This window comes from Megalops cyprinoides, chromosome 6 (assembly GCF_013368585.1).
Source record: "Megalops cyprinoides isolate fMegCyp1 chromosome 6, fMegCyp1.pri, whole genome shotgun sequence".
NCBI classification, from domain to species: domain Eukaryota; kingdom Metazoa; phylum Chordata; class Actinopteri; order Elopiformes; family Megalopidae; genus Megalops; species Megalops cyprinoides.
Genome location: NC_050588.1, coordinates 36511086 through 36533432, shown reverse-complemented (window position 1 = coordinate 36533432; position 22347 = coordinate 36511086). Strand labels below are relative to the sequence as shown.

At 42.7% G+C, this 22347-nt stretch overlaps 2 protein-coding genes across 3 annotated transcripts in view; one reads left to right on the top strand and one right to left on the bottom strand.

Moving 5' to 3' along the window:
• The window catches only part of LOC118779947 (N-terminal EF-hand calcium-binding protein 1-like), a 42315-nt gene extending 39259 nt beyond the window's left edge, over positions 1-3056 (bottom strand). For both annotated transcript variants that reach the window (XM_036532298.1, XM_036532299.1), the window contains exon 1: positions 2784-3056. In XM_036532298.1, the coding sequence (XP_036388191.1) occupies positions 2784-2909 (126 nt within the window). In that variant the 5' untranslated portion in view covers positions 2910-3056. The remainder of the gene's footprint in view (positions 1-2783) is intronic.
• A 2331-nt stretch (positions 3057-5387) lies between these two features.
• LOC118779043 (E3 ubiquitin-protein ligase Itchy-like) overlaps positions 5388-22347 on the top strand; it is a 29585-nt gene continuing 12625 nt past the window's right edge. Inside the window, exons 1-8 of the mRNA XM_036530900.1 lie at positions 5388-5504; positions 14585-14674; positions 16073-16214; positions 17772-17896; positions 18860-18994; positions 19513-19561; positions 20008-20189; positions 20551-20758. Of these exons, the coding sequence (XP_036386793.1) occupies positions 14605-14674; positions 16073-16214; positions 17772-17896; positions 18860-18994; positions 19513-19561; positions 20008-20189; positions 20551-20758 (911 nt within the window). The 5' untranslated portion in view covers positions 5388-5504; positions 14585-14604. The remainder of the gene's footprint in view (positions 5505-14584; positions 14675-16072; positions 16215-17771; positions 17897-18859; positions 18995-19512; positions 19562-20007; positions 20190-20550; positions 20759-22347) is intronic.

The window sequence follows — 22347 nt, the reverse complement described above, 5'->3', positions numbered from 1 at the left end:
AAAATCATCAAAGCTAATGCGTCACCATACCTTCTTTTCAGTCAATCCACTATTGAATTCTGAGTGATTCACTGTGCTGTAAGAAATAAAACTAACTGGTTCTGGCTTGCTCTTCAAAGTCAGCTGGATCGTCTGGGAATCAGAGTCCCCTACACGCAAGGGCTGTGGGCTGAAACCACATTTGGGACACCACTGAGCCCTGACGCATAACACTTTACCCAAAAAGATCTAACTCCTGCTCAGAAAATGCATTCATGACATCTTTTGGATTTAGGGAACTGATTCAAAACATGAAATATACCCTGACTAGGAAAAAATTTAACTTGAATAATCCAATTTTTTTAGTGGAGTGTCTCATTGAGGTAATTTAATAACTGGTCAAAATAAATAGTTCATTTTCAAGGATACAATATAGAGTGGTGGCGACATAGATATTACACGTAAAAATGTCACGTATTTTATAGTACCTCTGAAGTCAATAAAAAAGATATACAGTAATGCTCTCCTGGAAACCAACAAGCTATGAAACATATGAAACTCCAGGTATTCATTCCAGAATAGCCTTGATATAGCCAGGATAATCACGTGTTTCTTTCTTTTTACAATAAATATTACAAAATATTATTTGAATTGTAATGGTATTATAACATAATATCATTACCAGCTAATGTGTCTTTGACAACATTATAACCCCAGAAGACATCTTCAAGTGCATTAATGCTAGAAGTCTCAAACTTTGTCAAAATATGTGTTGTATTATTTGCTCTTCATTACTTACAGGAATCATGTTAAATGGCCTAAAACTAAATTAATGTACACTAAATTAATACATAAATATCATGACTTTAAAGTGTAGCATAGCATGTAATAAACTAAGCACACAGGTCACCATAAACTTTGCATTATTCACCTTCCAGCAATACTTCTTTTAGTGGCAGATTAGAAGACACCCTTCTGCAGAGCAACTTGTAAACACAATTATGACAGTTCTCGAGTGATTCTGTTGTAGTGCCTCACTCAAGGATAAACCGGCAGTGTCTGATCTCGTGATTCAACATGCTACCACCTCTTTACATGTTAGGTTCTCTAACCAATTCTCCAGCCTGCTTCTGCTCATTTCATAACGAAAGCTTCTCAAAGAACTGCTAGACATGAAACACCTGCACCTGCATCCTCTGAGAGGAAAAAAGACCTAAATGATTCATGATGCCACAGAAGCAGGACAGGAAATCAAATGATTCTACCTGATACCACAAGACGCCTCCATGATTTACCCATGAAAATGAATGCACTGCAGTTTTATACTTCATGGGCATTCTTTGGCAGATATTGATTGAGATAACTGTGACTCCCCTGCCAGTAACAGTTATAAAAGCCCAACCAGCTTTCAACTCTAAACAAGAATGAGAGGGTACAGAAAAAACAGTTATAATACCTTATCCAGAGCGACTGCCACAGCTTAAATTGTTACAGCTGGATATTTACTGAGGCAATCCTAATTAAGGACCTTGCCCGAGAGTAGAACAGCAGTTCGCCACCTGGGACTCAAGCCACCAGCCTTTGGCTTAGAGGCCCTGCTGCTTACCACTATGCCATACTGCAGCCCTGAATTCAAAGTGATCTGAGCTGTCGAACTGAAGCTGCACTGTTATTCACTGAAGGAGTGTATGGGAAAACGTCATATCACAAATACAGTGCACACTGCACATGCTGCTTCTGACAGATAATACAGGTGACTCGAGGGTGTAAAGCATTGCACTCTTTGAATGGGTTTTGGTTTTTGACCAAACGCAAAATGACTCAGAAAGTTCTAGAAACGCAACAACCGCAACACAATTCGAAATTCCGTGATATAAGGAAAGCCTAGCCATTGACGCAAACGGTCCCAGACCCCAGCTCCTCGCTGTGGTCAGACACCTGGCTGATGATGAAAGCGGCTGCAGCTGCGCCCGCAGTGCTCCCAGAAGCCCCCACTGCTCCGGGCCCTAAGCTGGGAGCCGCTGCCTCCGGTCCCCCTGTAGAGGGGGCTTACTGTACTCCACCGTGCGGGGGAAACAGCTGCACCGCTCCCTGCCCTGCACGCCCCAGGAGGTGGATGACACTGCGCCGTACTGTACAACACAGCGGCAGAGTATAGAATATGCAAAGAATACCGAGGTGTCTTTAGCTGAGCCAAAGGTATCTAATGAACTGTCTCCTTTTGTGATTCATCCCTCTCAAAACTAGTGCTTTCAACATCCTCTTGCTGGGACGAGATTAATTCATTGGGACAAAATACATCTGCCATCATACACACCACACTATAAACACACTGCTTATGATTATTTGATTGATGATAAGTGTATTCACGCATTCACTTCAACGATAAAAAGCGCAGCAGAACAACATTTGTGTATCTCAGTCATAAGAGTGAGCATTGGTGTATGCAAGCATGTATGTCTTAAGAGAAATGTATGGTAGCACTTGGATAAGGACATTTACTTGCAGACAGTTAAAATACAAATTCTGCCTAATAGTTCAAAGATCACTGGTTCCGGCACACGAGGTTAAATTTTGGATGTTTAAGCTGGCGGTATTCTTTTTCTTTCGTTGCTGTGCTGAATTGCGATTTTACGATGGATCTACCAATTAATCTCACTGAGTGTTTGACTCAGCTTTCTTGAACCAGCTACGCTGTATGGAGAAAACGCTCCATGGCTAGCATTGGTAAGCAATAACTTAACGCTTACTGTAACTGCCTTTATGTCACCTGCGGCAGAAAAATAACAGTTTGGATTACTTACGTCCTGAAAAATTGAAAGTCCTTCGTCGGGGTTCTTCTGCAGTAGCTGCTGTTGTTGTTTGGAATACAGGTGCTGCTGTTTTGCAGACTGGAGACACATAGTAATCATCTCCGTGCATGCCATCATTTTTAGACGCGTTTTAAATGCGATTTACCTCACTTTTAAAAACTCCGAAAAGGCGTTCTAAAATGCGTGTGCTGTCAGGTTCAAAAGTTACAAGCAGGAGATCTTGAGGCTTGATCGCTCTCTGATGCTGAGACTCCGGCTCCAGCCTCAACGGTGACGCTCTGCGTTAAGGCAACTTTCCACGGTTAGTAACCCCACCCTCTCCAAATGTGATTGGCTGTCACCTCTCCGGAGCGTCTATCTGTGTTTAAGTAAGCGATATGTCAAGACCTTTTGATGCGCAGCACTCATTGCCTTTGTTTTCCACTTTGCAGTTTGCATAAAGAACGCGTTGTTTTAAATGTTTACCTTATTGCAGAAGCATCACTTGTCAGCTGGAACATTTTTTTCCAGTATTCGCATTTCATGTAAGAACAGATTTAGTTCAACGCTAGTATGCTGCATTTATAAACGCAAGGGTGAAAACGAGGAAAATATGCTAAAGTTATGAGCATGTGTATTTAACATGTCATTTATTGTTTTCCAATAACCAACGTAAGCATCGGATGCCCTAATGACTGATCGCTGTTAATGTATCTACAGCCCCACCTACCGGTTCACCTGCGCTCGAAAAGCTTCGAATTTTCTTACAAGGTGCATTTTTTTAACCACTGCGGAGTGAGACTTCCTAAGAGCGAGTCCTGTTAATGAAAATCTGATGAGTTTAGATGAGCTATTTAATACTTTGTAGCGTAATGCATTTGGGCTGATTCTGGGAAAAACACCCGCAATCTTTCCCCTTCCACTATAATCTCTGGCATGACAGGTGTGCACTTTTCAGTGTATACCCATGTCGTGTGGATAACAGCCCATAGTGATGACATCTCTTGGTTTCATTTGTCATGCGTGCATCTGATAACAGCACTTACCAAGAGCCGTTTAGCAGCCAATAGCGTGTTCCGTGAATTCCTAAAACGGTCATCTATACACTGTTCCCAGAATTTTTCCTTTGCCTTGAGTCCATTGACCATATTTGTATCTCTTTGGTTCGTTGGTCATGAAATATAAAGCTTGACCCCTCTTTTCTGACTGTTGCCTTTGTTCCCATTCTGCTAAATACATCCACAACCATTCTGAAACACGGAGCATGCTGCATCATTTGGTGGGTACATTTGTATGATTGGCACAACATTACAAAATAGAAAAGCATGTCGTGAATGAATACTCAGAACATTTAGCATACTGAAAATGTCTCCAGAGCTTTTACAAAATCCTTGGATTACTCTGACCCTGCTCTGCAGTTATTGGCATTGTATAACATTAGTGAGCTTACCTGTTTATATGAGAGAAGCTGTCATTCAGGCATCATACAAAGCTAGAATGACATAGTATATGAAACAAATGTAAGAGAAGCAACAGCAGCAATAACACAGGTACATTAATACCTGAATCTTTGCTTTGAATATCACAATTGCCTGAAATATACTTCAAAGTGAATTGAAATAATGGTAAGAAAATGAATAAATAAACCACAGGACAATGAAAGGCACACAAATAAATGAAAGAAACAGTGTACTTAGCAACAACATCAAAATAACCAAATTGTACCAGGTCACAGATCTACAAAAGCAACAGCAGTGTTTGCATGGTCTCAGACAATGTTACATAAGAACAACATTGACCTGCATCATATACTCAAACAGACTAAGGAACATTTGTAAAAGCTGCATTTGCTGGACTTTCAGGATTCTGGATGCTAGCTGTAGAACAGGCCCAAGCTCTGTGAACCACAGTTAGGTCTGCTCTGGTGTGTTGTAGTTGGCATTGAAAGGCGGTGCAAATTTTGACGATGACAGGTATTTCATTTCTCCTCTAGGGGGGTCAGCTGGAAAATGGAACATCTTTAGTGGCAACCTTCTGCACAACCTGAAGCAGTCCGCTGGCAGTCAGGCAGACCCATCAAGAGAGATGCAGTACTTCATGCAGAATTCTTTAAAGGCCTGGACCAGGATTACTGGTGGCCAACATGGAACTATATTTTTTATTCAAGACTAGAGGTGTAGCCCGGTGTTTTCAGGCGTATACAGCACGCAACGCAGAACGAGCACATGATTGGCCCTATAGATATGGATTGAGTGTAGGATTGGCCAAGGCTTTTCATGCTAAAGGCCTGGTCCAATCATACGTGACTGTAGGAAGTGTGAAAAAAGATGGTTACATTTAAAAGATAATATATCACATTTTTATGTCCGGATCTTGGTCAAGGGCTACGATTATGTCTTTGACACGTGAAATGATCGGAATAGTAACAATTTCGGTAGAAAAAAAAACACAGAAACCTTAAAATAATTAACATTCAATTCATAAGTGTGTCGATAGTGACAATATCGTGACTATATTTAAAGTCTTGGAAACGTCCACCATCTTTGCACGGACGCGTTCACGGCAAAGCCGTGGTACGCGCGCCCCACCTTTACGTGCTCCGTCACGTGACGAGGTTGCGAAGATGGTGGAAGTTTCTTCATTGGGCTGAACTGGAGTGTAAACCAAAACATACAGTGGTACTAGTTTTCCGGGGGGCGAGTGAGGCTTAACTTCTGCTGCCTTCGGGTACCGGTAAGTCGTCATCTTGGTACGTTGTCTGAAATGCTGTCTACTCCGATTTCTCTGCGTAAACCTGACTGTTGCCGTGCCTCCCTGTCGGTAGGTCTGGCCAGGTTGTAACTTGCTAGCTAGCCCGCTAGCTAGGCTGATGTCTGAACCAGTTGAGTCAGTCAGCGTTAACAGTAGCTACGTTAATATTTCCTAGCTAATGTTAAATTCTCCAGCTTTGCTACCCATGCCAACTACCTAGCGTGGTTTTACGCGCAAGTAGCTAAATTAGCTCACCGGGTGGATAAGGACATTGACTGTCATTGTCTAAAGACGTGTGGTGTTTTAAATATTTAGTTAACACAAAAAATGATTGCTAGCTAGCCTGTTAGGTAACTAAACGGCCTGTGCCGCAACTGTGACTAGTCAGCTAGCCGTTTAGACTAGACGGTTAACCTCCGCTAGCTAGCTAGTGTGTTGACAGTGGCCGTGGTCTATTTTCGGTCCTTTCGTGGTTAACAGCTAACTCGGATAACCAGCTGTTGACAGGTACAATCAGCCACAGTCAGACAATTAACCAGCTGGGTAGTATGATGATACACTGTTAAGTAGTCAGGTTTCTACCGTAGCTAATGTTAGTTTCTGACAGCCGAGTGGGCCACACTCTTTATAGCTAACCTGCTCCGTGGCTGAAATGCTAGCGCTCGGCAGCACAGCCATGTGATAGTTAGTTATATTAGTTGCTCAGCTACATTTGTGACTGCGGGGGCTAACCTACCTACGTTGGGTCAGAATGATATTCATAGCCGGCCCCGCCGACTAGATACTTTCCTCGCTAATAGTAATGTTTGCAGCTAATATTTGCTATCTACTCAGTCCAGAACAGTTTAAGGTACTTTATGGTGCAGCTGGGTAGCTCAGTGGGAGTAAAGTACTTTGGCCAGACGACTGGGTGATATAAGTTGATAAATATTTAAAGGGGCCATTTAAATAATATGGCAGCAGTGTGGTGTCGTGGCTCGTAACCGAAAGGTTGCTGGTTTGGCTCCTCACTGGGGTAACTGCTGTTGTACCCTTGGGCAGGGTACGTAACCCACAACTGCCTCAGCAAATAGCCAGCTGTATATATGGATACAGTTGTAACCTGTGAATGTCGCTCTGGGAAAAAAAGCGTCTGCTAAATGGCTGTAATGTAATGTAATGAGCGGAACTGATACGTTGACGAACGAGCTAGCTCGCTACAGTACCTGCTTTAGAATGGCCAAGAATGGGGCAAACTGTGATCTGGTTGTTGTGGCCACCTGTGGGCAGTGGCCTGATTTGAAAAAGTTACTCACAGATGCTCTTTATGATAAGTTTATGTGTAGTGAAGAGGACAGGTAAGTGGGATTCAGCCACGAATTGGACACGGAATCCTGCGTGCTAACTTGGTTGCACTTTGTGTTAATGGAACGTGACGTGTAAAGTATGAACATCCTCACTGCTGTGTGTATGCGTGTGTTATGGAGGGGGGTAATAATAAAAATACGTTTCCTAGTAACTAGCTAGGTATCTCAGACAACAACTGACGTCTGCTTGCCTTAAGGGAAAAAAACCGGTATAGTCACTCTGATGGTGAGTATCACTGCTCCACCTATGAGACTCCACCTGTCTCCCAGAAAAACTGAAAAGCACACTGAATTGCTTCCATCAGCATTTAATATAATATAAAACACTGGCTAATGGTATCGGCGGTTGCAAATATTTTCCATCGGCTCTCTTTGTTGATCCCAGACATACACATTTATGGTTAACAGTGAATCAATTAAGGGATCTTGATTGGAATTAGAAAATTAGAAATTAGAATTAAAAATTAATTTAATTGTGAACTCATTTAGTGTTAGTGTTATACAACTGGTGAAAATGGTCATATTTAGGTCAATAAATGGATTGCAGGTCTATCTTATGCAACGTGAGATAGTAATAACTTCAGAAAATGTTAGGTTTAATCTCAATCTCAACTAGTGTGTGTGTATGTGTGTGTGTGTGTGTGTGTGTGTGTATATATATATATATATATATATATATATATATATATATATATATATATATATATATATATATATATACACTTTTTTCATCCAAATAGTAACTGATCCATCCTGCTCTTCTTTATATCAGATAGCATTCATTGCAGCATGAAATTACCAACATTTGTACAACACAGAATTGAGCATTGTCGTTGTGTTTGTTATCCTCTCTTTTTTATAAAATAACATTTCCTGTTAATTCCAGCCGTGTTTTTGGAATTGCGGTTGCGCGATAGGCCCGTCTCACCACTGCAGTCCCTGCACTTCTGTGGCGGCGCAGCACGAGGAGAGTGGAGTTCTCCCTCGCATGTGCGCACCAGTGCGGCTGCTTACTCTGCTAGCCGCACAGCGTGCTGCGGGGAAGTGGGCGCCCATAGGAGGATCGACGCTGCTGACGCCATTACATTGCATTACTGTACGTTACATTACATTATTGTCATTTAGCAGGCGCTGTTATCCAGAGCAACTTAGATAGGGTGCAGTGGGCTATTTACTGAGGAAATTGTGTTAAGTACCTTGCCTAGGGGTACAGTAGCAAAGCCCCAGCAGGGATTTGAACCAGCAACCTCTTGGTTACAAGCCCTGTCCCTTACCTCTGTGCCACATAGCTAGTTGGCAGTGGCAGTGCCTCAGCGGGGGATCGAACTAGCAACCTTTGGGTTACGAGCCCTATGCTACACTGCCATCATCCGAGCAACTGGCATGAGTGAAACAAGTCGTGGGTGAGAGAGCTGAGAGAGCATTTCAAACCCTTGCTGTCCTGGCCTGTTGTAAGCAGAGAAAAGTCACTGGGGGATCCTGAGCATTGTCAGCAAGTGACATGGCTGGTTTCGAAGCCAGGCCGTCGGACTCTTTTACTCTAGAGTCAGGGATAAATTGTCCTCATTTCACCAGGTATCACTCAGTAGTTGCTGTTACTCTGATCCGTCATCAGGATTTAATTGACCATAATGCACATCATGTTCATTACTTTCACTGTGGTGCTGAAGCTTCAGACTGAGTGTGTGTGTGTGTGTGTGTGGTCAACAGTGGATAGAACAGAAATGTCTATACATGAACACCTGTCACATACATTTATAATTTTTTTTTCCACTTATTTGTCTAGCAGGTCGTTTCGTTTGGGGAGAAGAATAAATGTCAGGTCATTGTATCACTGCGGTATTTGCAGGTCTGGTAGGGGCTTTGACAGAATTGTCCAAACCGTGATGCTAGGCTTGAAATAGCACACGTAGCCATTGGTTTAATTATGTGCAGAAACCAGCGTATCAGAATCAGACTGAAAGACAGTTTGGTGGCTGTGGCAGGTTGGTCATACACTGAATTGGAACTGTTTCAGAGATGATTTGTGAGTAAATAAAAATGTGAGAGTAAAATGTGTTAGAGGATGAGGCAATGAAAGACAAAAGATCCTTCTCCCTGTTTGATGTTAATCTGTTCCCGTGTGTTGAAACATCATTGCCCTGCTAAGGACAGTGTCTCCTTTACCGTCAAACATCTGATTCTAAAGCCAATTTGTGTGTGAATTGTTACACATCTTTAAATGAGGTGGGCCTCACATGAACCCTTTAGGTCTGTTTTCACTACTTATTGTGTCTAAAGAATAAATGCTAATTCTGTCTGCAGAATTCACAGATGAGGACATAGAGGTGAGCAATATTGGAATGCCCAGGGAAATATTAGCCTATTTGTTTTTAAGATCAACGTGGACGTTTAAGATGGAAATGGAGACTGTGATGAACACACACTTTCAGAAGTCATTTACTTATCGCCTGCCTGCCAATGACTAAATTCTTACAGACACAATATTCTATTCCAGTATCCATATTTATATAAACTTCTATAAATTCAAGGGATTTAATACTACTTTCTGAAAAGTGCGTGAATCCTTCTGCTATTAGCAGATACGCCACAATGTTGACTGAGTCGTTGAACAGTGCGTCCCCCCCCCAACAAGCAGTGCCCAGGACATTTCTTGGCAGGCTTTGTGCTGCAGACGCAGTGATAAATTATTAACTTTGAAACAGACGAAGGGAAAGTTTATACAGCCTCACATGAGCAGGGAAAGGATGAGGAGAGAATCATATATTATGTTCAAACAGTAGAAGTCCAGAAAGGTTTTTGGCAAAGAGTATGATTTTTCATTTATAAATCAGAAGGGAAAGGCTTTGTGGCCTCTTCCTGGACAGATAAGGTGGCTTCAGCTCACAGTAAGGCATTAAAGATTCCCGTTGCTGTGATGGATTTCCATCATGGGGATTTTAGAAAAGTTTGTTCCTCAGATTGATATCCATCTACAGTAGTTCCAGGAGAATAATCTCACAAAGCTTAGGCCAATGTTGCCCCTAAACACGCTTTACAACTATAGCTGTTGATATCTGTGTTTGCCTTTCAGATTGATAAGGACAAAGAGCATAGATCAATGAATGAAAATGTCCTTACCTCAGATGTTAAATCAGAGGAGGATATTTTGTTACTATGGGCTAGACTTTGCTATAATGCCCTATGTGATCCCATTATCACCCCAAACGCTGTCAAAGAGAAAACATAAGTCCTCTACTCTTGGCCCCAGTTTGGCTTGGAGGAAACATGGCCGGTCCCAAGTATTGCTACTTTTCTGTGATATTATTTTTTACAGGTAAGCTAGCTAGCCACACTGATCGCTGGCAATCCAAAATGTCATGTTCGCCACAAAATATGTAAGGTAAAAATGATAAACTACAGGGTCAAGGTTTTTAAGAGAACAAGAAACATCAGATAGCTGCATGTCTTTGGAACAGAGCCTCTGTAGTCTGTGTGAGCTAAGTTGCTGCTGACCTACTGAGAGGATATGATTTGTATGCGAGTAACTTGCTTTTTTATACTCCTAAAGTGATTTTGCAAAAGAGAAGCCAAGAAAATGTCAGCAGGCATTATGCAGTGCATATACCAATGGGACTTGAAATGATCAGTTTACAGCAGGTATGTCTCCCATCCACAGCTGACCGAATTTGCGTTTGTTTCTTTGCCTGATATGAAATGTGCTCTGCAAACAGTCATTTGTGGTAATAAACCGGCCATTTGCTAGCGTGCAGCCAGAGATAACTGCCATTACAGAGGGCAAAGTGGTGAACAAGACGTCTCAGAATGATAGTCATTTTGACAGTCAGCGTTCCATTCATCAGTAGCACACATGAAATCCACATGAATAGCTATTGAGTTGTTTTTGACTTGCTGGGATGATTAGATGGGTCAGAATGGTTTCGTAGCGGTCCAAACGGGCCCGTGCAATACAGAACTTAATGGCCTTAGAACAGGCTGTGGGCCACCTTGCTCTTTGGAGCTTTGAGGGCGGGGAAGAGAATGGCTGTGTTTAACAGAACACGCTTGGGATCACTGTGGACTCTGGCCGCATCAGGCATAAGGAAACTCACAGCACCTACAGAGAATGCTACACACACTCTTGTAATTCTGTGGAGTAGGGCCGTGCAATGAATCTTAACTGGAAACCTCTTAGGATCACACTTTCTTAAATCTAAAAGGACCATTAAAAATAGTTTAATACCTAATGATTTGTTTTGGTAATTGAAATCAGTTTAGTGTTTTAATATATATTTAGTATCTCATAGGGAATTGCAGTAGTGTCTTGGTAGGGTAGACTTAAATGGTCAGTTTTACTGGATGCAGATCTACTGTGTCTCCAGCTTGTGTTGCCTAGTTGTATTGTAGCCCGATTGATTATTATTTTTTTAACAATTTTTTTTTTCACAGATAGCTTTAACATGTTTTTAATAGCTTTATTTGATATCTTCTCTAAATATTTGCTTTAGAAGCTTAATGATGACGCAGTGTTTTATAATGAAGGTTAAGATATATTTTTGCTTATGTTGAGCAGCCAAATAGCCTGTGTCACAGCTTTGGATAGTTATGCCTCCTTTTTCCAACTGAAAGCGCAGAAATCATCTCCAAACTGGGTTTTTCAGATATATGTGCTGCTCACCTGTATTCTGTATTTTTAAAATACATTACATTATTGGGATTTAGTAGATGGTCTTATCCAGAGCAACTTACATAGGTTACAGTTTTTTACAATGTTATCCATTTATACAGCTGGATATTTACTGAGCCAGTTGTGGGTTAAGTACCTTGCCCAAGGGTACAACAGCAGTGCCCCGGTGGGGAATTGAACAGGCAGGCTTTTAGTTACAAGGCCTGCTCCTTAACCACTATACTACACTGCTGCCCCCATAGCAGAAAGTTATTTTGGTGAAAAATATTTTTGAGCTTATTAAATTTAACTTTTCAAGACATGTAGGTTAAGTGTAAATTGGCCAAACTGCAAACTTCATGTACATGTAGGAAAGGCAGTTTCCCACTGGCATCGACTCCACAATAGTGCATCAGTATGACTTTTAAACTCTTGGCTATAATTAGGCTTTTTTATTATCCACATGTTTGGTGATTGAGGGGAATTGGGAACCATACAAGTCGTCAGAGCCAAAAGTCCTTCCCTGCAGACCTAGAAAGAAAAACTTTCCAGCTTCATTGCAACATGACATGAATGCATTTCTTATCTTCTTGTTTTAATCAGTAGCTTAACCTGAATGGTATTTGTGATTTTTTAAAATTACCATTGAATATTTCTTAGGGTTTTATTAACCTGATCCTGTAGATTGCTCTCACGTCTGAGGTCTGCTGTTGGGATGCATGTCTTTGAGCAGCTGACTGTGAACCAGTTTTTTTTTTTTTTTTTTTTAATTGTTTTTGTTGTGGAGGCACCCGTGCATTTCCATGGTATCGGTTCTCCTGACACGGTCATTTAAGGTCTCTGCCGTGCGGGATCCGATAAAGCCCATGTGGCAGAGTCTCTCGGCCTGGTGCTTTGTGGAAAAGCTCCTCTCCGGGTGTTAAAAGTGCAGCAGCTTTGGATCAATGAAACTGTTACAGTACATCATCTGTATTTCCACATCAGGGAGCACAGCTAGCACAGATACAGATATTTCAGTGTTTTCAGAGTGGGGGGGATTGGGTTTAGGTTTGTAGCATGCATCTGTTCTTGTTCTTGTTATATTCTGTTCTTGTTCTGTTCTGCTCAAAATTGTTCCTGCGTGAAAAAAAGATTCTGATGGCTGTTCTGACGTCAGCTGGTATTCGACGATAAAAGATGGCAAGACTCCGTGATATATTTTTAGGGATACACAGAAACTGGCATTCAAATTTGGCCAAATATTTTGCTGTCTAAAAAACTGACCTAAGTCCATGTGTCACATGCCTGAGCTGACTCATGTTGGTCCACATGTTGCAAATAGTGATCCACTGTCCCATGGGAATTATGTTGTGTTTGTTATTTTTAAGGTGTAAAAGCTGTCACAGTAGAATGGTAACACCGCTAAAACAACTTAAATGTGCAAATATGACACAGTATATGGAGGTGATGGTAAAGTGACCTGTACATTACGCAGTGTGAATTACACCATAACAGCAAAAAAGCAAAACGGTACACGTCATCGTTTTTTCTTAAAACACTCACGTCTAAGGCATTCTCTGGAGTTCTCTGGAAACCATTTATATTGCTTGTGCCCATTAAAGCAGTCGATTATAGCTGCAGTGATTCCACTGAATTGGCCACAGAAATGCTACAGAGCTCTTAGGCACAGAAGGAAAGCCGTGATGCTGGACTTGGCAGCAGTGGACTTTGGACGGCCCTGAGGTTAAAAAGATTCACGCAGCCATCAGCGAGATGACGGTAATTGCATGCAGCCTTATGCCTTGCTCTCAGCGGGCACGCTCAGGTGTTGGGAAACAGTGCCGTGTCAGCTCGGGCTCTTCGGAATCGTTTGCATTTCTTTGTTGAATTTCCACAGGTCCACCTGACCTCAGGTCTCCTCGAGCAGTGCCAGGGGTCAGCTGTAAACCACAGCATTGTGCTGTCAGCTGTCCCTCCCTCTTTCCCCTGTAAAGCCATAGTGTTGTGCTGCTGGTCGACTGCATAATTTTGCGCATTTCTGAGAAGTCACTGCTGCCGTTCTCCAGTTCACGTGTATTCTGCTGTAGATTTCAGCAGTGATAGCACATGTAATTAGCCCTTAAATGTAATTTGTCCATAATAAACCTGCTGTTTTAATATGTGAAAATATGCTTGTCTTAGGAAATTAAGTGTAGGCAGGTATCAAGATCAGTACTTAATTAGTGCTGAATGACAATTCCATAACTGAGAAATCATACCGCCCCAACATAGCAAGAATTCACCCAGAGTGTTGGTGTTAATGGTCTGCCTGCTGATCCTGGAGCCGGACATGTAGAATATGTGTAGAATAGAGTAGAACAGCTGCTGAAATCTGCAACTCCACCAAGATGTGAACGATTAGTGCATGCAGGTGAAGCAGTGCTGTGCATTCTCCTATGGTCGGGGAAGCTTCAGTCCTTACAGTGATGCTCTAGTGTTAATTAAAAGTGGCAAATATCAAATGCGTTTACCCGTTGCTCCCTGTTTTGTGATGTTTCTCACAGTGAGGCAAAGAAGGAAAGCCTCTCTGTGCTGCGCTGTTAATGTATGGGAGACGGGTGTCAAGGAGAGCATCCTGATTCAACAACCTCTGTTTCCGAGCAGGCCGCGCTCGACGGCGCTGAGCCAGAAATCTAAAATGCAACAGAATCCACAGCATCATCCACGTAACTGAACTGAGAAACAAAATCCTGTTGTTTTCTCTAGCGAAAAATAGCATTCCTGAGGAAGCCAGTGTCATTCTCCATCTGACAGATGAGCTGCATTAGAGCTGAGATGTGCTTTAAGAACATCCGGTGCACTGCAGTCTGGAATCAGCACAACTTCACACTCGTTTGATTGTGATTACAATCATAAATGTAAAGTTTTGCAGAACATGAAGCATATGATGGCGTTTGGTATAAAGATAAATCTCTTGTTCTGGATTCTGTATTTGTCTAAAGCCCGAAAATGTGGATCATCGCTAGTTTCATTATTGTGTTGTCCTGTTTGTAAAGTTGTAATGTCGGCATCTGTGCTGAATCTCATGTGATCTGCGTGTGTTTTTGTTGCAGGTTGACTGGCCAGCTTTACCATGGCCTGTAGTGCAGCCAAACCCAGTTCTTCCAGTGGCTACACCATGAAGGCCCAGCTTCAGATTATTGGTGGGTGTAAAAAAAAAAAACAAAAAAAAAAAAATTGGCTAGTTGTTATGGCTCCAGCTAAGCACTTTAAATTCTTGTGTTGACCCCGGAAGAAAGAATATGAATGAAAGGAGTCCATTAAATTGGCTGGTTTATTGTGCAACCCCTGATGGAACCAAGGAAGTGTCCTTCTCCTGTGGTCAGATCAACCCCCCCGACAATTTGAATGAACACTTCCCTCTCATAGGAACACGGAGGTGTCTGAGCTCTGTATCAGTGCATTGGGTGGGCTGATAGGTGAGCCACTCGTTTGGCTCAGACACTAATAATGTAATGTAATGGCAGCTTGACCTTGAGTTAAAATACTTTGGGTATTCTCCACATCCTGGCTGAGGAAGCTAAGACAGAAACGCCTTTCAAAAAGGGTGACAGACATTCTGACAGGTACAGAGCTTTCCATTATTCATGATCAGTCCTCAGGTTGATCTAATTTAATCATCCTGATTTCAACAATGTGTTCAGTGGATACTTCTGGGAGAACATGTCATTGTTACCTGCCATTTGTAATCCAAGAGGGTTTTGTCGTTGAAGTTTTATTTTGAAGGGCATGCTTTCTGAATGCTAACTTGGATTGCAAATCTTTCAAGCATTTCAGAATTTTATGAAATCATGATCTTGCGGAAGGTGTTTTCCCACCATTCATGGATTTACTAAAATGGCCTCATAAACTGCCAGATGGAAACTTTCAACAGATCTCAAGATTAGGATTATTCTGTTGAAAAGCACACCTGACAACTCATTCTATCAAGATACACCTGCCTTGCTAGTTCCTGTTCAATCAGAGGAGGTTTCTTTAAACATATATTTACATAGAAATGTAACATGATGCTGATGGATCACATTTGGATGGTAGAATACTTTGACACTTGCTCAGTGGGTACATAGATCCTTTAACCAAAGCGTTTTATGCATCTTTAAACACGATAAACAACAGTTGCAAATATGCTTTGTTTTACCTTACTACTTTGTTCATTGTAAGTATTTCCATAATCTATGCCTGCATTGATTCATATCAGCCTGCTGCAGGACAAGGGCGCATAGTGGTTCATGGCTGAATAACAACAAAAAAAAAGTCCAGGCCCAATGCTGGGGAAAAAAAAATGTGGCAAAATTCCTGTCTGTACTGGCAACAAACGCTAAAATGTTGATTTGACTCGCCCAGTGATACCCTGTTATATAAAACCTACCGAGCAAAACAGTTACTGTTGCTAAAAGTTAAACACACAATAAAATATTTTAACTGTTTCCTTTTTTGCATCTTGCATTTGGGGCAGGCATGGTGTATATGAAAAAAACGCAAACCTTTGCAACCACAAGTAACAGTAATTTTTCATGGTCTCATTTTCCTATGCCCTGCAGTGCTCTCAGCAAAACTGAAAGAGAGCAAAAAGAACTGGTTCGGGCCCAGTCCTTACGTGGAGGTTGCTGTTGACGGTCAGTCCAAGAAGACAGAGAAATGCAACAACACCCACAGTCCCAAATGGAAGCAGCCTCTCACAGTGTAAGTGGACTCGTGCCTCGTGTGGAATAAGGATCATAGGGCTTCCCTCAGACGTCTTTTGCGAAACTGTTCACCCGCCCCAGGTCCATTCCGTTCTTAATTTGGTCCCCAGTCCAGTCCCCCAGTCCCCATCCCTCTGAATCTTCAGTCTGAGCTGTTAAATTAGTGCTTAAACATCACTGACCTGTTTTTAATAAGGTGCTTCAGAGCGCCTGCACTGTGCTCTTTAAAAAGAGCAAAGGTGCCTCTGTGTTTAACTTGTGGGAGGTGTATTGTCCCATTGCTAGCTATCCCAGGTATTTCTGTCAATGAGTCTTTCATGTGTTGCTATTTTGAAATGAGAAAAGAAAAACCCTCTTTCACACCAGATCGAATTCCTGCATAATGCCTGCATTTTTTTACTGTTGAAGTGTGAATGGGTTACATGGTCAGAATGCTGCCATTTCAGCCACAGGAATTTTCTTTTTTGGGACCTAGTCATGACAGCATTAAAATCCTGTTTTTGGGGTGGTGTGAATGGAGTAGGAAAATGCTACCATTTGCATGCCTGGATGCCTGCAGGACAATGACCACATTTACATATATAGCCTCATGTTCTCTGTGGTATTGCTGTCAAGTTATTTTGACTCAAAACAGTTATTTGCAATGAGTGAAAATACTACAGAAAATTAAATTGAATACATGTTTTAAGGCAATATTAAACTGTGCTGGATACTTTGCTGAATTTTTAAAGTACACTGACTGGCAAATGTACACTCTGCAATAGCTGTTATTAATTATAACCTTGTCATACAGTTTGGAGAAGCATAACTGCATGGTCAGAGTAGTAAGTTCAAACCAATGACATAAGCAGACCCCGTGAAAGAATCGTGACAGACAGTGATGCAACTGAGTTGAAATCTGCGTGTAGCTTGGTATCATGACATCGGTGACTAATAGCAGCATGGCACTTCTGGTGTTTTGCCACTCTTGGTGTTGTGAAAGTGGCATGAGGTTTGGCATTGCAGCAGTTAGATTATGGGAAATGACTGTGGGTGGGGTAAGATTCGTGAAAAGAAGAGATTTAGCAATAGCTTTCCAGGAGTGACTTACTGTAACCATGACAGCAAGTGAGTGTCATTCCTTTTGTTCACTTTGTAGCCAGAGTAACTTGAAAGCCTCTGTCAGGCACAAGCCTCTGTGCTACTGCATGTAGAGGCCTAGCCCCTCCTTTACATTTACATTTACATTTATTCACTTGGCAGACGCTTTTATCCAAAGCGACTTACATAGGTTGCCGTTCTTTACAATGTTATCCATTTATACAGCTGGATATTTTACTGAGGCAATTGTGGGTTAAGTACCTTGCCCAAGGGTACAGCAGCAGTGTCCCAGCGGGGATCGAACCGGCAACCTTTTGGTTACGCGACTATGATTCACAATAATTAGCTATGTACTTCTCCCAAAGAAGCCATTGAGTTATTTTGTGAATATCTATTAAATATTGCTGAATTATGTTGCTGCTATTATTGTCTCTTTTCTAAAACCTGTTTTTTTTTTTCTTATCTCCTCAAATAGAATCGTCACGCCTTTTAGTAAGTTAATCTTCAGAGTGTGGAGCCACCAGACTTTGAAGGCAGACATTTTGCTAGGAATGGCCACGTTGGAAGTGAGCGAAATGCTGAAGTCCAATAACATGAAAAGTGAGTTTATTTCTTTTATTGCTTAATGGCTTCTTTGCATACATATGAGTACGATGTCTGTCTAAGGATGTGCATTGCAAAAGATGGTTTTGACTCTTCATTAGATTATCATTTGAAAAATGTGTAAGATTATCATTTTCTTAACAGTCCTGTCATTTACTTTTTTTGTTCATTGTTGCAGCAGGTGTCTGTCTATACTGTTAGAGAAAATGTCATTGGTTTTACAAACCATTTGAACAAAACAAACATCCTGAAATCTTGTGTCTTCAAAAAACGATGGAAGTAGCCAAATAATCATTTTTGTTCCCTTTTAAAGCGATCCAATTTTTTGAGTAGTTTTTTTTTTTCGGTGGTGTCTCTGCGTGTCTAACCTTATGTGCGGAAGTGTGTCTGTGTAACAATGGCCGCTGGCCCACCTCATAGCTCATTGCTTTGTCACCGCAGTGACCTAAAAGGCAAGCGAATGGGCTTACTCCACCAGCACAAAGAGTCCATTCAGAATTTCAAAACATGTGCCGGGCATGTGATCCAAACTACTTGGATCATTAAATCCTGCTCCCCAATATAGACAGAGAGGACAGACACAATGGGATAAAAACATCTGTAGCTCACGAACAATAATTTCCAATTAACTCTGTTCGTGTAAGTAGCTTTGGACGCGGTGTTGGGCAGGAAGAGTTGATTGCTCTTAATATGCCTGTGCTTTTTTTTTTTTTTTTGCAGTTCACATGCTGAATTCGGCCAAACAAGCTCTTGCATTTTTGCGTGTGTGTGTGTGTGTGTGTGTGTGTGTGTGTGTGTGTGTGTGCGTGTCCACCCCCGTTAGCGAGATCTGATCTTCATTTGTGGACTTGAAAAATGGAGCATGGGGATTTGTGGGCCTGATAGAGACCCAGTTCCCACGCAGACTTCCAGGGCCGGTTCCTTCCACCACTCAGCCCTAATCTCTGCCTCTCGTTTCAGTCTCCGAGGTCGTGCAGACCTTGCACCTCTGCAGCGAGCAGGACCAGAAGGACGTGGTGGGAGATTTGTCGGTCTGTCTGGATGGGATGCAAGTCGACCCGGAGATGTTTGCGTCTGCGGAAACGAGCAGCCTCTGTGAGTGGCCCTTCTGAGGCGGCCCTAAACGCACTTTACTATCTCATTCTGTTTAAAGGCAGCTGGTCTGAGAAATTTAGCGTCTGAGCAGTCACAATCGATTTTATGATATTGTATTTTATGTCTTCTAGTACATTAGCTTTTATCGTGGAAAAAAAATCTAAAGCGGGGAGGACATTGTCTTTCATCATCTAAATTGGATTTTTATCTCATTAGCTTTTGTGAAATGGCACGTTCTCCTCGTCAAGGCAGTGAGTGTGAGGTCACAGTCAATCAACGGACAATTTGTAGTCCGTTATTATAGTGAACTTTTGTTGACCTTCATTCAGTATTACTTCATTTGTGATTATTTCCTTGCTAATTTCCGCCCTGTAGTCAACAGAAAATTGTATTATTTGGTTGCCACTCTCATCATTACACTTCTCTTTGTTCACTTCTTGTACTGAAGCAGCCCGAAAAAACCATGATCGCTGTGCAGTCTTCTTGGCTGATGTTGTATTGTTGTTCCTGTACCACAGGTGCTATTCCAAATGGAGATTCAAGACCGAATAATGATCACGTTGCAAGGTATAAAAGTATTTTGTTCTTCAGAACCAAAATAATACAGTAATCAAGATTGGGACAGTTAATCTTTGTAGATTGTGTTGGAAAAATTCAAGTTGGAATGTGTGGTTTTATATTTTTCGATTTGTCAAAAATCTGAGAAATACATCATTAAGTCATGGAGTGAAGCAAGTTATGAATATTACTGCCTTTTTTGAGAGAGAGAGCGAGAGAGAGAGCAAGAGAGAGAGATTGTAATTTATCTGAGTGCATTTTATTTGATAATCATATAAAGTAGTAAGTAGTCATCTGCCAATGGTGAGTTCAGCAGCCAGGCAATATAGCTGTAAATTTGTCACAGTTTGTCCAGATGCCAGGTCCTGAGATCCTTACTTCGCTGTGTCATTTAAATTGCTCCTGCGTGAGGCTGAGTTGCGGAGTGGGTAACAATGGCTCGGTCTGTCATGCAGGACAAGCAGGGACACGTCCCCCTCCATTGACAGCCTCGAGGACATCGCCACACCCAATGGCCGCCGGACGGTGAACGGCACGGGGTCTCCCTCCCTTTCGGCAGGGGGCTCCAAGCCCCTGCGGCCGCCCAGACCATCTCGCCCGCCTCCGCCCACCCCTCGAAGACCCGCGTCCTCTCCAGGTGTGCCTCTGCTAAGGGCCGCTGGGAATCACAGCCTGCCCCGGTCGCTGATTCTCTGTCTCTGCCTGTCCTCGTATTGGTTCCACGTCAGGTCTTGGCCAATGTCTCATCCTTAAGGCATATGAGCTGTTTATTTCCTTGTAATTGTACGTGCTAATGGCGGATGGTTTGCTTATCAAGGTTCCTCACCGCCAGTGGTTTTTACTCTACCTTCCTGCCCGGCTTATCTTTTCAGTGTTTGCATAGTCTGAGTTTCCCCGCAGTCGCACCTCTGTCCCGAGTGTAGACGTCGTATCTCAGAGGTAGATGTGCTGCTGCATCCACCCTAAATGCTCTTATCCAACCCTGACGTGTCCGGCAGCTTCCTCCAACGGGTCGGTTCCGAGCGAGGGCAGCGACGGTGGGGGCTCTGAGGCCGCTCTGCGCACCTCCGCCCCCGCGGGCTCGGAGCCTGTCGGCAACTCGGTGGTGCAGGACCCCGGGCTGGCGGCGGGCGCCAGGCAGGTGCCCAGCGTCACCCCTGCCCCGTCCAGAATGGCCCCCATCGCTGCAGGCCCGCTGCCCCCTGGGTAAGTTTCCTTTCGGGTTTTAGCATTTACGTCGCATGCATGTCCCAGCGGAGACCACAAGAAGAAGATAGAGGAATACAGAGTGGAATAGAGGGCCGGGCAATGGCTTTGATCAACAGAAGTGAGATTAAGTTTGTTGACAAGTGTGATATGTGGTTGTTTTTTAGAAAATGGCAGGAAAAGGTAAAGTGCGGAGACGTCGAAGAATGTAAGTGGAGGGAAGATGGAGAGGGAGTGAGGGTTGGAAGAGCAGGAACTCTGGTCAACAGAAGCAGCTTGGAACTTGGAAAAGCTCACATATGGCAATCGTGTCCTTGAAGAACATTGAACATCTTTCAAGAGCTTTTTAGTATGGATTTATTCCGGTTTTACTGTTTCAGCCTAGCAACACAATTTTGTATGAATTCACTGTTCCCTACATTTAAAATAGCTTCTTTGTAGTTTTCAAGTCTTGAGTCAGTTGTGATGCCCCTGAACCAGTGGAATTCTTCAAGGTGTGTGTCATCCGGTGCCTACCTCTCTGCAGAACATTATATTCGGAGAATTGGAGCTGTGGCACTCCCAGAGATTACAGCCTATTCGGTGCTTTACGGAGTCTTCTTTTACACCTGGAAGTCCTTGACTTTGTATAGCGGCCGGATTAAATCATTACATGGACACGGCGGCCCTTTGCTGTCTCAGCATTGCCCACTGAGCCATGAGCCAGTGCATTTGCCCAGTAGAACTGTGCGGAATGGCAGAATTCCCTGCAGCAGATTAGGCTGTGTAGGAAGATACTGGCACTTTAGGAGGACTTGAACTTCATAGCATACAGCCAGTCTGCTCCCAAGTTACTGTTCTACTGTTGTCTGAAAATAGCGTTAGCCAGCTAACTTAGCTGTGGTTGCAAATTTAAGAGTATGACCAGTGCAGTGAGCTGGGTGTTGGAAGTTCTCAAAGTTGTTGGACGTAAATAAGTGGCAAGAGGTAAGTGCTTCAGCAACCAAATCAATCAAAGCGAGCTGTGCAGTCAGGCCTGTTGGCTGTGGAGCTTTCTCGCCTGGAATGTGAGCACGTCAGCTTTTGCAGCCTTGAGTAGGCACCTTTGAGGTCACAGTGTTCTTTGTCACACTAAAAACGTGCTTTGACATTTTGTGGAACAACCCCCCCCCCCCCCCCCCCACACCCCTTGTAAAGGTCTGGGAAACAAAGGCCTAGAAAAAGCGTGGAGCTTGGAAATGAGAAATGTTGTTGTACACTGAAGCAAAAGAACTCCTGTTTAGAAAGTTGTCATTTATTTTTGCATGGTCATCATTGCACTTATTCACACAGCCAGTTAGGTATTGATTTATTTCATAGTTTCACTGCAGGCCTGGCCTAGTTTCCCACTTCCACAACGTTTTGATCTCTGTGCCAAAATGTTTATGCTTTCTGCTGTGGAGATGTACTGTGCTTGTGGAGAGTTGCTGAGAATCTAGGGAACGTCTGTCTGCACGCAACAAGAATATTCATGAGCCGCCGGTGTGGTCACTGCTAGCTTTTCCACCAGAGATGCACCATTGTTCCAGTAATGGACAGTGCTGCTTCCTTCACAAGGGCTGCTATCCTCA